At 38.0% G+C, this 16,854-nt stretch overlaps 1 protein-coding gene across 8 annotated transcripts in view; it reads right to left on the bottom strand.

The window, feature by feature from the left end:
- The window catches only part of Mical (Molecule interacting with CasL), a 688,331-nt gene that overhangs the window by 30,999 nt on the left and 640,478 nt on the right, over positions 1 to 16,854 (bottom strand). For all 8 annotated transcript variants that reach the window (XM_067156726.2, XM_067156729.2, XM_067156731.2 and 5 more), the window contains one exon: positions 909 to 1,023. In XM_067156726.2, the coding sequence (XP_067012827.2) occupies positions 909 to 1,023 (115 nt within the window). The remainder of the gene's footprint in view (positions 1 to 908; positions 1,024 to 16,854) is intronic.

Here is a 16,854-nt window from a genome sequence, read left to right as displayed (position 1 = left end):
GAACAAGTTGAAAGGATCACCCATTCCCCCCTCCCCTCCCCAGACATACCCAGACATTTAAACTAACCTGAGCTTTTCTTAATTCCATCTATGATGACCATATCGTACCCACAAAATTCAGGTAAGGATCATCATTTCTGCATCCTTCCGGCAAGTCAGGTAAGAATATACAAGCACCAATATTGTTTCTCTACAATATCTAATCTCTCATCTCACTGCAGACTTCTTGACAACTAAGATTACACTTTCTAGTACACCAACAGAGCCCACCAGAAGATTATTCTGCTTTACAAAGCAATTACAAATACGGTGACACGAGTTAACAACGATGTATTGTATATGGAAATTTTTGAAACTCATTCATTTCTTGATAGAATCTACCGAAGACTGTACCCTGATATGTTGTATTTAAACAAAACATAGACACATGGAAATACAACCAAAGCAACCTCTATGTGATAGATAAACATTTTCTTTTGTTTCTGATAAAGTTGTTTTCCTAGAACTGGATGTAAATACGCTTTAAGTCAACTAAACTGCACCATTTCTGTATCTGCCTATCAATACACACGAGTTTACCTTATAGTGATAACAAATCAAACTCTTCTGGTCTATTCAACTGTCTCATTGAACAAAACGGCAAGTCAGAATGTATGAGCAAATTTTCATCAGCTAAATGCAATAAATATGGCAGTTTTCTCAGTCTTTGTTCTCAGTTTAAAAAACAAACAGGACGTCACAGAAAAGTGTAGAAGGATGGCTGAGGAAGGAAAGAGCCAACTACAACGCAGGACAGGATCCACGCTAGCACCAGGACTGCCAAGAGCGAGGCTAGAGACACGTCCATCGTGGTGCCAGTGGCCGGCGAAGGCAGCGGGCACCGCAACCGGGCTGGGGCCGAACCGCACCTTTGACGGTCCTCCTCGAGCAGCGCTATGAGCGAGTCTCGTCGCTCCACTATTTCCAGCATCTCTCCCAGGATCTGACCCTCCTTGGCTACGTCTTCGTTCGTCTTGGCCGAGTCTGCCAGGAGAAAGGTGCATATATATACACAGTGCTTACCAAACAGCTATAGATGTTACAACTGACTGAGATACTCGTGAGACTTAATCCATCATAATACTTCCCCTCTCAATGACCCTGTGTATTTTGTGGCAGCAGCTGTTCCAAAATATTAATGGATGAAATTATGAAGGAGACAAAGGAATTTTTTTTTCTATTTGTTTTACGTTGCACCGACACGGATAGGTCTTATGGTGATGATGGGATGGGAAAGGAATGGGAAGGAAGTGGCCATGTCCTTAATTAAGGTACAGCCCCAGCATTTGTCTGGTGTGAAAATGGAAAACCACGGAAAACCATCTTCAGAGCTGTCAACAGTGGGGTTCGAACCCACTATCTCCCAGATGCAAGCTCACAGCTGCACGCCCCTAACCGCCCGGCCAACTTCCCCAGTAAGAGACAAAGAAAAAAAGGGGATATGACACTGAAGGTGATGTTTACGGTGTGAGAATCAAATGGAGAGAAAGTACTGGACATGCTGAGAGGAGGAACATGATAAACACAATGACAGGTCAGTGAGAGGACATGAGACGAGCAGAAACAAGTAAACACAAAAGGACAAGAACAATCTCTAGGTTTTCCAGTCCCCAACAAACTTGTTTCTGCTTCCTATCTTCATCTTCATCAGGAGGATGGACATCAACACTCACTGAGTGTTCTTGAGGGAAGTGTGCGATTAGGAGTAAGCCAGAAGACAGGAAAAGTGAAGAGAAAAATGATAAAGATGAATACATGTGGTAAAAGATTAGTAAGACAGGACAGGATAGAAACAAAAGGAGAAATGGAAAGGAAAGCAACACACAAGTGATAAATCAAGTTAAAACAATGGTATTCCTGGTCATTCATGCAACCTCTCAAACCTCAGACAGATAACAGGATAGGACAGCTCCAGCATCTGCCCAGTGTCTAAATGTTTCTCTTTTCAAGTACTCAGTCAATGTGTAACATCCATACCTTCAGCCCACAAAATATTTTAAGTACAATCCATATCCACTGAACAGTGTTCTACATGCATCCTACAGCACAATCTCCATTATTAATATCATTTTACCAAGTCCTTACTGTGAAACTGTTTGAAATTGACAAATCTAGTTTACTGAATGGCATAAAAATAGAAATTTCCAGTTTTTAAAAAACCTCTTACCAAGTGAATTAAAGTTTACAACGCATTACTAGTTTTGGAGTAATTTCCATGAATACAGTATTGTGTCAAAATGATAATTGATGCTTTTGCACTGTACATCAATGTATATTATATCCCTCGGTTTTTTAATTTTACAATTCACAAAGTCTGTGTTCCTCGGCCTCTGAAGAGAAGAGCAGAATGGTCACAGTCAGAGTTTCCAACCCAGCATACTTTGTCTGGGGACAGAATGGCTTTGACAATGATGACAATAATGATAACCTTATAACTCTATGCATTGGATACCGAATTTTTAAAATCATTATCACACTAATACATCATACAGTATGAGGTTCTAAAAGGATGGATTCTGGACTCTTTATTTAACAGGTCCACTGACACAAGTCTCACATACAAACGCCAACTGGTTGATTGAGAATTTGACCTCCCACCTTTAAGAGTGCAAGCTGCTTAACGTGGCACCGACACGGATAGGTCTTATGGTGATGATGGGATAGGAAAGGGCTAGGAATGGGAAGGAAGCATCCATGGCCTTAATTAAGGTAAAGCCCCAGAATTTGTCTAGTGTGAAAATGGGAAACCACAGAAAACCATCTTCAGGGCTGCTGACAGTGGAGTTCGAACCCACTATCTCCCGAATACTGGATACTGGCCACACTTATGCGACTGCAGCGATCGAGCTCTGTCCTTTAAGAGTGCACAAGGTGGGAACCACACTATTGGCTGCTCTTCTCTTTCTATCAACTGGTGATCTGAGGAAAGGCCACCACAGCTCAACTGTAAGAGCATCCAACACAAAACTGGAAGGGTCACCGGTGTTCAGTTCTGTACTTAACCTCTCTTTGGCACACACTGTACGTACTGAACAGGACTGAACACGTTGAAAGTTTAAAAAAAAAAGTATAATGTACTCATGAAAATTCAATATTAATAGAATATAGACCTAACTGTATCAATTTCAAACAGTTTCCATACACATTCAAGATATGCAAACGTGAAGTAAGCAGTAGTATAGCAGGTCTTCCTGACTCAACATCACAAGCAAACATTCGATCAGCCAGACAATACTACGTAATATATATCCATTACACTGCACTCCTGCTATTTTACATACTTGAAATACTTATGAACTGTTAAATGTAAAGAAGTGTGAGACAATGAAAATGTTAACCAATTATGGATGGCATTTGCAGTACCAAAATCTCTTCGACACTGAAACAGTATTAATTTATATGGTTACTATAAAAAATGTAAGATCAATGACTCAAATGTAAAGTATTCTTGGTTCATAATTTGTTGCGTGAATTAAAGCAACTGGTTAAATGTGTAACAGTCCGTCAGCACTCCAATAGAATTATAAATGTATTCCATAAATGAAACTGCAACAAGTTTTGATTTCAATATTAATCCCAAGCTGAATGCTAAATATTTAAATCAACCTTCAGACTTTAAGGTGAAGTAAATCCATATAATTTTATACTAGAATACCAAATGATGTGAAAATATGTATGAATTTTTCGATTTCATATTTTAAATTTAAATATATTTCAAAGACTATTAATTTCATAACTTTTCTTTATACAATTTTATACATGATTGAGCTGTATTAGTGAATATGTTGTGATATAATTGAATCGTATTTGTAATGTTGATCTAAAAAATCCAACACAATGAAAAAGCCCTTAACATATAAGCATAAAACATAAGCTGCATAATGATTATGTAGTAAATACACAGATCAAAAAAATTAGGGGAACATGTTTTGTAACGTCCGGTATGTGAACATTAATTTGGTGGATGGGGTTCCAATGGCGTAGAGCATACCTTGAGATCTTAGCTACTCAGGGTATGTCAAGTTATACTCCATCTGTACGTAAAGCGACGCATTAAACGGGACCCCTCAAAACAAAGTGAACAGTGGTGCGTCCGTGTGTAGTTGTGAGGTACACAGACTATGAGGATGTTGTACATCGACCAGCACATCCCATGAGACATCTTAACCAGGTTCAAGTCGCAAGGGCTGTCATTTTGATCGAGGAAGGATGGACTTTTCATTGTGTTGCTGTGGATCTCAATGTCTCTCCGTCAGTTATTCACTGCTTGTAGAATTGCTACAATGAGACAGGCCAGTTCACGATGAGGGTTGGACAAGGTTGTGGACGCTTGACAACCCCACAGGATGACCAATATCTGACCATCTGTGCGTTGTGGCGTCATTCAGAAACTGCCAGAGAACTGCAACGAGACCTCAGGAGGGTCGATGGAGTCACGGTGTCTGACCAGACGGTACGGAACAGGTTAAGAGAAGTGTCCTTATGACCCAGATGTTCTGTTCGAGTGCCCCGTTTAATTAAAGATAAGAAAGGTTCCACCTTATCAATACAAGTCTTATTTATATAAGATCCTACTTACAGTACCAGTTTTGATTTTTTATACAGTCATCTTAAGCTGTACATTTGTACCTTCACATAATAAGTCAAAGTTGGTTAATATGCCTTGCCTAGTAGAAAAGTCATAATAATGGAATGTGTCCAACGTTTAAATTGGGCATGTTTGAAAGTAAAAGCTGGCTATATGTACAATCTAAAAATGAGTGTGTGTGTGTGTGTACCTTTTAGGCCCAAAATTTGTGTGGATTAACTTATTTTAAAAGTACAGGTAAATAAACACTTTAAAATATATAGTACATATTAAAATCACATATATAATATACAGTTCATGTTAAAATCCATTATAATAACTAGGAACACTTCATTAAAATGAGTTTAACATCTTGCGTTTGTCAATTTTCTTATTTTTATCCAATATAAGTGGAGAATGTCCGTGCTTGTATTCATACGCGGTGCTCTCTTGGGGTTCTGCTATATGTTAGGCTTATCCACTAGTATGATTAATAGATTCTTCAGTTATTAATGACAAGTCTAATGTGTAACCAGAGGTAAATATGTGCAGCTGTGATTGAATGTTGCCTTAAAGTATTAAAATACAGTCTGCTTTTGTGCATAAGTGTCAATTGCAGAATGGTGGGTCTTTTCTCGTCTATAATTGCTGATGTATGTCTGTAAGAAACGAAAAATGGAGTTAGGAATTTATAATCTGAAGAATGCCTGCTTGTATGTGTGTTTCCGTGATGAATACTTACTATTGCTGTCGTGGTTGGGTTGCGTTATTAGATTTGGCTGCCTGGCGTGTACTGTATCGTGTTCTCTTGGTGCTAGTGTCCGCTGCTGTGAGGGGAACGGAGGGGTGGGTGAGGAGAGTTATTGTCGTAGGAGTAGGAGTGGAGTTGAGCGTGTTGGTCGTCTGTGCTGTGGCGTGTGTAGAACACTGTTTATTGATTATTTTAAGATAGTATTTTTTTAAAGCGGGGATAACTTTGTTAAATATGGTGTTGGTTTTTTCTGTAATTTCATTTATGTTATAATTAGAATTGGTGTCTTGATCTAGTGATATGTACAGTTCTAAGGGGTCTTTAGGGTTTATATTGAGTATTTTCATGTCGTTAGCAATGTTCGTGAAATTGTGTTTGTATTCGTCAATGTGTTGGCCTATTGCGGAAAAATGATCGTGTTTTATGGCATTAATATGTTCATTATATCTGATTGCAAAGTTCCTACCGGTACGTCCTATGTAGCTTGTTTCACAGTTGTTGCATCTGATACGGTATATTCCTGAATGATAGTACTTGTTAGTATTATTGATTGTCTTGGTATTATGTAAGATGTTAATACTATTGTACATAGTCTATTTTATTAGGCTATTTTTAAGTTATGTTTTTTAGGTATGTTAGTTAATGGATATATATATATATTTTTTTTTTGCTATGGGCTTTACGTCGCACTGACACAGATAGGTCTTATGGCGACGATGGGATGGGAAAGGCCTAGGAGTTGGAAGGAAGCGGCCGTGGCCTTAATTAAGGTACAGCCCCAGCATTTGCCTGGTGTGAAAATGGGAAACCACGGAAAACCATCTTCAGGGCTGCTGATAGTGGGATTCGAACCTACTATCTCCCGGATGCAAGCTCACAGCCGCGCGCCTCTACGCGCACGGCCAACTCGCCCGGTAGTTAATGGATATATGTGTGTGTTGTTGAAGGTGAATAATGCATAGTCCTTTTTAGGTTTGTCTATTTTCGTCAATCTGGTTTTTGGTTGAGATTTGATTTTTTGAATGATTGTATTGACCATTTCTTTCTTATAACCGTTATTTTTAGCTATTTCATGAATTAATCGTATTTCTTCATTTAAGTCAGTTTTTGATAATGTTATGTTGAAAGCCCTATAGATCATACTATAATACGCTGCTTTTTTATGAATATTGGGATGGATGGAGTCTATTTTGATCGTGTTCATTGTGTGTGTGGGTTTTCAATATATTTTGAATGATAAGTGATTTTTGTGCCTGGTTATTGTCAAATCAAGATAATTTAATTTATGGTTGTTTTCGGTTTCTTTTGTGAATTTTATTTTCCAATAAGATGTTTTCGCTGGTGTGTCTATTGTTAATGAAGACAAAAATGTCGTCAACAAATCTACACCAGAAGAATATACCTTCTATTTTGTTAATGAAATGTATGTTCTAGATAGTCTATGTAAATTTCAGCCAGTATACCGGAAGCAGGGGACCCCACTGGTAGGCCTTGTTGTTGGTAGATTGTGTCATGGAATCTAAAATAGTTATTATTAGTGGCAAATTCAAGTAATTTTATTAATTCTTCGATTTCTAGGTTGCTTAATTTGCTGTGATTTTTGAGATTAGACTGAATTATTTTTATGGTTTTTTGGTGGGAAACTAATAAATCAAGATGCCCCATTTAATGGGGCAACATCGCACAGCTCGCCTTCTTTTTGCCCGTATCTACGTCAACTGGCAACTTCGCCAATGGAAACCTGCGTTTTTCACAGACGAGTCCAGATTTCCCCTGACACAGCGTGATGGACGTCAACGTGTGTGGAGATGCCGTGGCGAGCAGTACATGCCAAATGTTGTCCAGGAAGGTGACCGATTCGGACAAGGTTTTGTGATGGTGTCGGGTGGCATCAGTATTGACGGTCGTATGGATCTTGTTGTCATCCGTGGTAATCGTACCGCTGCGGGACACATCGAGCAGATACTGCTACAGCATGTGTTACAGCTGCATACGGTGTTGGTCCTGAATTCGTACTCATGCACGACAATGCCAGGGCTTATGGCTAGCAGTGAGTCCCCGAACTTAATCCCATTGAGTATGTGTGGGTTAGGCTTGACAGAAGTGTTCGTGGGCGTCCTGTTCCACCACAGACTCTCCAAGACCTCGAACAGGCTCTCATTGAAGAATGCCACGTAGGTGCCAAGCTGTGATAAATGCTCATGGAGGACGTACACCACACTGAAGCTCTCCAACTGTGATAAAAATCCACCCTGGAGGACTGTTATCACTTTGTTTTCACCCCTATTTGGACATTTCCGTTTGTGTTCTGAAAATGAATGCGAATCCATCAATGTTATTTTGTATACTTCAATGGTAAAGAATAAAGTTTTAGTTTGTAATATACCTGGGTATGAGGTATTCTTTCACGGAGTATGGCATACGTACAAAAACATGTTCCCCTAATTTTTTTTGAACTGTGTTGTATTGACTGGCTGATATTTAATATTATATTACTAGGGTTCAATATGACAGAAAATTCTTGATTATCCACGCACTGATCAACTGCTTTATGGATTATTTACCAATATTTCACATTAAGTTTAAAACGAAATACTGAGAATAACGTTCTCTTAGCACTGAGTGAAACAGTTTACAGTGGAAACATCTACAAACACAAAATACAGGCTTATCCATAAAATAACTCTGGGGTTTTGAAGTTTTATACAATAATGAAATAAAAAATTAAGGATAATGTATTATACATTGTTTAAAAGGTAATACTGTCAAGGTTTTTTACAATTTAGTGCAGTTCAATATGTGCATCATACTGATGTATCCACAATGACGCACACAAAATGCTGTCAACTTGTGTACACGGATTTATTTACAATTATTATTTATTTACATATTTTACGCCCACATTGGAGCACTTAAATCGATACGTTCGAGTTAATTTCTTCTTTTTCTTCTCCCAGAACTTTCTCATCCTCTCCGACCTGGAAGCCCTTTGTGTGTCCGATATAGTATATTGTTTCCGTTCAACTGTTTTTAGTTTGAGACTTATGCTTCTGTTCTTCAAAATCCTCTTCTCTTTTCCGTATTTGATTTGTTTCCAAGTTATACCCAATTCTTCCAAATCATCCTGAACTTCTTTGAACCAATTATTATTGATTTTATTTTTCAAAAAGTAATCAAATAGTTGTTTCAATATCCTGGTGTCTGGTAATCATGATATGTGGCAGAAAAAGGAAATTTTATTTTACGCATTGTAGATATTATTGATTCACATTCACGATAGGCAATGTTGTTAGGCAACAATCTCCACTGTCCATCAACTTGGTCTTTTTTATTAATAATTGTTCTAAGAATTCTTCTATCAGTTTTCTGTAATTTGTCTGTTGTAGATTTTACATTAAATTTGAATAAAGTTTCACTAGCATACTTTGCCTCTGGTTTAACTATGGAATTATAGTGTTTCAGCTTAGCGTTTATTGAAAGAGATTTTTTTTTAATAGGTTGGCCAGGTAAGTCTTCATGCTTGTTTAAATTTAGTTGTTCTGTGTTCTATTGCTTCTTTTTCATTTGTGTTCCATGATATTATTTACTTATAAATTGAATCACTGTATCACAAACAAAACACTTCACTCCGAGAACATCAACAAAGCCGCCATTTTAACAACTGCCCATCACTTCAACATGGAGACTGCAACCACTGCATGTCAACTACCAACTTTACTAAGCCGATTCACATACTTCAAACACACGTTAGCACGACGCACGTCTGGTCAGAACAACTCCTGTTAAACCACGACTCTTACTAAACAATAACTTATCTCTACCACCAAGACCACCTCTTTATATACAGGATTATAGCAAGATACATTTTCTTGTAAATTCTAGAGTGTTTAAAGCCCGGATATCATGTATAGAATATTCTACCAAGTTTGCGTCTACCCACTACCATTCTGGATGTTAGTTTCACAATTCTGTAGTGGATTACAAATCATTAATACAGGTAATAATAAATTATACAGGGTGAAGCGAAATTCGCGCACTCGGGCGTCGCAGTGCGACTCCTCACATGCCAGCAATAAAAAATGTCTGTCACAAAAGTTCCTCCTGCGAGTATATCCGGCAGAAAAAGGATGTTCAAGAGTGGCAATCTGGCAACACTGTAACCACATGTAGGGCAACTACCTCTGTCAGCACATATTAGTCATGCTGTACAGTTGGTGCAGTGGATAGAGTTTTGGGTTAGCATGCAGGAGGTCGAGGGAGTTGATCCTGGTTGGAGGCCTATGTTTTTTATTTCGTAAATGTAGTCCAGTCCGCCTCTGTGGTATAGTGGTTAGTGTGATTAGCTGCCACATCCGGAGGCCCGGGTTCGATTCCCGGCTCTGCCACGAAATTTGAAAAGTGGTATGAGGGCTAGAACGGGGTGCACTCAGCCTCGGGAGGTCAACCGAGTAGAGGTGGGTTCGATTCCCACCTCAGCCATCCTGGAAGTGGTTTTCCGTGGTTTCCCACTTCTCCTCCAGGCAAATGACAGGATGGTACCTAACTTAAGGCCACGGCCGCTTCCTTCCCACTTCCTTGCCTATCCCGTCCAATCTTCCCATCCCCCGCAAGGCCCCTGTTCAGCATAGCAGGTGAGGCCGCCTGGGCGAGGTACTGGCCATCCTCCCCAGTTGTATCCCTGACTCAGACTCTGAACCTCCACAACACTGCCCTTGAGGCGGTAGAGGTGGGATCCCTTGCTGAGTCCGAGGGAAAAACCGACCCTGGAGGGTAAACAAATTATGATACGATACAAAATGTAGTCCAGGTGGTATGGTATCTGGCATCTTAATTGTCAACAGTGATTGCAGCGTGTCCTCTAGAAACCATTTGCACTTACATACTACGATCCTAGAAATGCACGAACATTCGTTTTCATTGGTCAGCTTTGAAAGACGCCCTTTCCACGTCGTGGGCGTTAATTTATTCACACCACTTCATCTATTATCGGCACACTATATCTCGATGCATTTGTGTACGGGGGGTGAGGAGTAAGGAGGGAGCTGTCCCAGTTCCAGTAGTGCTGCCAACTGAATGAAAATGAAGTCTGAATTGAATCGAGAATATGATTGATCGATATGAATTTTCTAAACCGTTATTATCGTAAGCCAACAACGGTGTCATATACACATTACATAACATTATATAACATTTCTCGATGCGAATCTTGTTCCTAGCATGAATTCTATAGTTTGGCTTCGCTGTGTAAACAACAACAGTACTAGTACGTAAAGTGTATGCCAGATGTCGCACAACGATGCTTAAGCCATTCATAGTTTGTGTTTCAAAGGTTGCCAGTACGAATCTCGAAGATTGCCGAGGTCGACCGATTCAGCACTAGGGTGTAAATGCATCCAGATAAGGTCGACCGATTCAGCACTAGGGTGTAAATGCATCCAGATAAGGTCGACCGATTCAGCACTAGGGTGTAAATGCATCCAGATAAAGTGTGCTGATAATACTAGATGTGATACAACGTGTTCAGCGTTACTAAATTTTGTAAATGTAGGATACATGTGACCTAAGAAATGGTGTCTTACTGTATCACATAATGTAATGTCCGATGGAAATTAGCAAATAAAACAGTGCGCCTCAACCCAGGATCGAACCCTTGACCTCCTGCATGCTAACCCAAAACTCTATCCACTACACCAACTGTACAGCACAACTAGTGTGTGCTGAAATAGGTAGTTACCCTACATGTGGTTGCAGTGTTGCCAGATTGCCACTCTTCAACGTTGTTTTCATCCTATATCAGTTTATTACACTTGCATCAATACATCCAAACGGTAATCGACCTCTGGCCACCATGTATGGGGTGATGGTTGCCACAGAAGGGATGTTCATAGCGATCAAACAGCATTAGTTAACTCAGATTAGATCATAACAATAACAATTAAATCCGTATCTCAAAACGTTTTACGCACGCCACGAGCGCTGTGGTGCGCTGACCTTGAAGTGACTGAGCAGCGGCCTGTCCCTGTTAGTGCAGTGCAGCACAATGCAATAAAGACGCCTGAACAGAAGGCTCAGTGTGTTATATGAATCAGTTGTTACAGTACAGGGGAACTTTCGAAATGAGTATGGTGGGGATGTACCTACGGACAAAACCATTTGTCAATGGCTTTGTGCTTTTAAAGAAACTGGAAGTGTTTTGAAACAAAAGTCACCAGGTAGGCCGTGTGTGTCTGAAGTGAATGCGGAACATATAAAGAACCCTGTTTATATGGAGAAAATTCAAGACTTGAACCATATACAGCAAAGGATCGTCGCTTCTGTGCTGACCATCACCCCATACGTGCTGGCCAGGACATGGCAAGAGGTCGATTACCATTTGGATGTATGCCATGCCACAAATGAGCCACATATTGAACTGCAAAACAAATAAAAACCTTGACAATATTTCCTTTCAAGCCATGTATAACACATCCTTAATTATTTATTTCATTAAAATATTTAACTTCAAAATCCCGGAGTTCTTTTATGGATATCCTCAATAAGTATTGTAGTTTTGCCAATGAAAGACAAATTCAATGTAATGAATAATTTACAAGATTTACTTACTGAAAAATTTCAACAAAGCTGATATATTGGTGTAGATTAGGCTTGTTGATGTTTCAACTACTACGGCACTGATAAATGCAATTACTGCAGATAATCAAAAGTTGTCTGTATTCGTCATGACAACAGAGTGCTACACCACTGCTTGCTGCTACTGTGCACCCGCAGTCACCTTGGTGCTATATCCCCTGTACATCAACTTCAGCTGTGCACAAAAACACATTCCAGTAACTTCCCCCAATAGGAAGAAGGGCCTGTCCTCCAATAACACGGTGAATTTTAAATAGGTTTGGACCTTTCAGAAGTTTGAACAAAAAGAGATTTAAACACATAATAGAGGAGTTCACTACAGAAAATCGCAAACCCCAAAAACACAAAACAGAGATGTTGTGGTATTTACGCATAATGGTGGTTTTCAGATACAAAAATATATTATACAGAAGTGTACTATAATGATCAAATTAGAAAAAGATTATGATACAAATTAATAGATTTCTCCTTTCATTTCTAAAAGGCTTGAATTAAGATGGGATAATTAAAACGTTCCTCCAGAGACATCTCTAGAATTATATTAATCATTCTAAACAAATCTTTATATATTTTCATTTTAGTTTACTAGACACAGAAATTAACTTACATTTTGTAATCTGTGGTGGGACGGAGAACTGGAACTAAGCATTGTGTGTTGCAAGAAGTAATTATTGAGTTTAGAAATATAATTTTTGAAGTATTTTTTTATTTAACGTCTCTGTTTGTTTGTAATATTTTGCATTGTGAAAAGTGAAGAAATAAGAACTCTGGACTCTGCTGGAATTTTTTTTATGTAACTGGAATAAAATATTAATTTTAAAATGTTTGTAATCATTTTCTTAAAATAGGGAAACATCAAGATATTCTGAACAGTATGAACATTGCAAGATGCAAAAGTATTTTGAAGTGATTGTTGTATTCAAATTCTATGTAAATTGTCCAAATGTTGATTTGATGATTGTAATGTGATTTGTATATCACGATGTAATTTGGTAACATTTGAAAATGTAAAGGGGCTTTAGTTGTGAAACATCCTATACCGCATGTGCGGGTTCCAATGATGAAACATTTTGATGTTGTAATAGTAATGTTCCAGAACTTGTGTAATCGCTAACTATCTTACTAAGACCATATATGGTCATGCGTTTTGATTCACTATTGGCAAAAACCGGGAATCTAGTGGAAATTGCATCCCATTGGGTGATTGTGATTTGTCAATTTCCGGCCTTTTGCCGGCTTCAAAATATGATGCGTGTGCTCGGCGTCATTTCCATCTGATGCGCTCGAGGAGTTCCCCTCAGGAACTCCAGCTTTCCGCGGTAAGCGCTATTTTCATGTTATTTTCAATGTTTTCTGATTTTGTTTGATTTATTTAATTCTTTTGTGTTTCGGGATTTTCTTGGTTTAATGTCATTTTCAAAGTTTTAAATTCAACGTGTCTGAGTTTGCCCTAGATTCCCGCTGTTTGTAATTTCAAGTCTTTCACCTGTTTTTTTTTTTTAAATCAACAATCCATTCATTTGTGTTTCTGGATTTGTAATTGTACCCGTTTGTCAAATGTGTTAAGTATCAGCTGCTCTGTCATTTAACTTTGTTTTTTGTAATTTTTCATTTGTTATTTTTAATATAGTTGTGTTAGAGGGTGATTCTCTTAAGTCTTTTCTCCCCATAACGCCATACCTTCCCATGGACCTCAAAGGGCTCCTGCACCTTCCACAATCCTCTCTTAGTTGTTATCATTAGGCCTATAAGTTCCCAGCGTACGATTTGATTTTGCTTATTTATAAATTTTTCATCACCACTGTGTTATTTTACGATTTCACTTTTATATTAAGTGTCCGTTTTATTATTATTATTATTATTATCCTTTTAAATTTTTATTATTTATTTGTGTACGCGCTAGAAATAAATGCTACACATTTAACTTTAATCTTTAAAAGAAATTGCTAATACAACTAATATTTTACAAAAGTAAATTTATAAGAAATGAAATAAAGCTGCTTCAGCTAATATTTCACTAACAAAACAGAGGGGTGCAGTAGTTGCCTACTAATCCCTTCACCTCCATCACTCTCTCTCTTATATAATTTAACTTTGATGAATTGGAAAAATGATGATGTCACACCTTCCCTACACAGCAATTTTATCAATCTGATTTAAATAAGCCAGACATTACAATATGAAAATTAAGCAGCTCTATTTGTTCTGGGTGATTTCTGACAAAAGAGTAGCGTTACAAAAATGTTGCAAAGTTTGGGCTGGGAAGACTTGGGAGAAAGGAGATGATCTGCTCGACTAAGTGGTATGTGACTTAAAATCCAATAAAGGTATTTTATTAGTCCACCTATTCAATACTGTCCACTTGTAAGTGGTTACAAATACATACGAATACAGACAACTTCAGGACATGGTTCATGCTTTCTATAGGGCATCTTCAGCCTTAAATTTAAATACTAAAACAAGAAGCTCAATAATTAGCCTTGTGACCTTATATGCTTAAAATTCTGGTACCATTTTACCACTGCATTTGGAGAAATAGGAGACAATTCAAAGATACATTATATAAGGACTTCAGAAATTCATATAAGATGAAGATCTAGTTTTAGTCTCAGATAACATGGTTTTAGAATGACTAAGTGATAGTTAATGTTCCACTTAATGTACAGAATTTTAAGCATAAAATGTCACAAGGCTAATTATCTAGTTTCTTGTTTTAATATATAAGGTTAAGACTGAAGATGCCCTATAGAAAGGGCAAAACATGTCGCAAAGTTGTGTAATCGTATGTATTTCTAACCACTTACACGTGGACAGTATTGAATAGGTGGACTAATAAAATACCTTTATTGGATTTTAAGTTATAACTACTTTCAATACAGAATAATTATGAAGTTAATAATGTAATAAATGGTATGTTCCGAGCTGTCAGTGGAGAGATGGCGTGGAATGACATCAGTAGATGCTACTTTTTTTTTTTTTTTTTTTTTTTTTTTTGCTATTGGCTTTACGTCGCACCGACACAGATAGGTCTTATGGCGACGATGGGAGAGGAAAGGGCTAGGACTGGGAAGGAAGCGGCCGTGGCCTTAATTAAGGTACAGCCCCAGCATTTGCCTGGTGTGAAAATGGGAAACCACAGAAAACCATCTTCAGGGCTGCCGACTGTGGGGTTCGAACCTACTATCTCCCGAATACTGGATACTGGCCGCACTTAAGCGACTGCAGCTATCGAGCTCGGTATCAATAGATGAATAAGTTTGAGTGGTGTCTTTAAAAGTAGGAAAGATCACAATATGAAGATAAAGTTGGAATTCAAAAGATAAATTGGGTCAAATATTTGTTTATAAGAAGGGGAGTTAGGGACTGGAATAACTTACCAAGGGAGATGTTCATTAAATTTCCAATTTCTTTGCAATCATTTAAGAAAAGGCTAGGAAAACAACAGATAGGAAATCTGCCACCTGGGTGACTGCCCTAAATGCAGATCAGTAGCGACTGATTGACTGAGAAAATATTTAGTAGTTTCTCGAATTTTCACGCAACGTTTATCTATTTAAAGATGGCAGGGTAGAGATTTTTGTTCTTGACTCCTCTTTCCAGTGTTATTGTGTTTATCCTATCATCTGTTCCTGTCTCTCTATACATGACTTGATTAGCACTTGTTTGTTTCTTTTCATTTCTTATATTCGCCTGTTTGTTCTTTATCACCTTTAATCATCTCTATTTTCATGTCTTTTCCCCTTTTCTGTGTTTATCCAGCTTTCTTCTTCTCCTACAGATTTTGGTGCTGATTATTGTTTCAAGAGGAAGTACAACAATCCTCCTCCTCCGACATTTCCTACATCGAGACTGAAGATTGTCTAGCTGGTCCCTCAACGAGTGTTGACGTACAACAATAGGAGCACATAATGACAGGTCACTTTGAGATGAGGAAACAAGGACAATCTCACACCTTCGAGTAGACTGGCTTTCCGTTCACTCACCACAATACAATATTAAGATTTCAACGCCCAACTCGGAAAGGGAAAAACAATACCGAGATATAATTGGAAAATGGGCTCCACACAAATTTACAAACAAAAGTGGTCAAAGACTTATTGAATTATGCAGAGATTATGCAGAGAATGCAACCTCATTTTCAAACCCACATACTTCAAAAGGAGACCGAACAAACTTAAAACTTGGAAACACCTTGACTCGAGAAAAGATGAATGGCAGCTGAATCGTGTGTATGGACAAATCCTTTCGTAGAGAAATTTACAATGTTAAGGTGCTGAGAGGAATAGACACCCATTCAGACCACTACATAGTCAAAATCAAAATTAAAATCACACCATTAAAGAAGAATAAATCCAAAAAAACAATAAAGGAAAGAAGAATTACGATCCACACCAATTAATCAGAAATGACAAATATCAAGAAGTCACAGGGACCATAAAATTAACAGATGATTTACAAAAACATATACCAATTCTCAAAACACCGGCTGAAAATTTAGCCCCCTTAAATCCACGGAAAAGACATGCTTGGTGGACACCAGAATGTGCCAAATGTCATGAAGAAAGACACCACGCATGGTTAAATTTCAAACTCACAAAACAGAAGAAAATGCCATAAACCTTGAAAATATTAGGAAATTTTCACCCAAACTATTAGAAAAATTAAGACACAAATTCAGAAAGATATAATCACCTCAACAGAAGAAAACTACCATAAAATCAATTCTAGAGATCACTATAAAATCTTTGGTACACCAACTAAATAAATGAAGATGAAAAATGGCACATAACAAGGAAAATGCCAAAATTACGGCAAAAGCAGATAATAAACTTTTGAACTGTGAACAGCCCGAAGAACTTTTAAAAAT

This window comes from Anabrus simplex, chromosome 12, assembly GCF_040414725.1.
Source record: "Anabrus simplex isolate iqAnaSimp1 chromosome 12, ASM4041472v1, whole genome shotgun sequence".
NCBI lineage: Eukaryota > Metazoa > Arthropoda > Insecta > Orthoptera > Tettigoniidae > Anabrus > Anabrus simplex.
The sequence above is the reverse complement of the archived record's forward strand: the minus strand, read 5'-3'. Positions and strand labels throughout refer to the sequence as shown.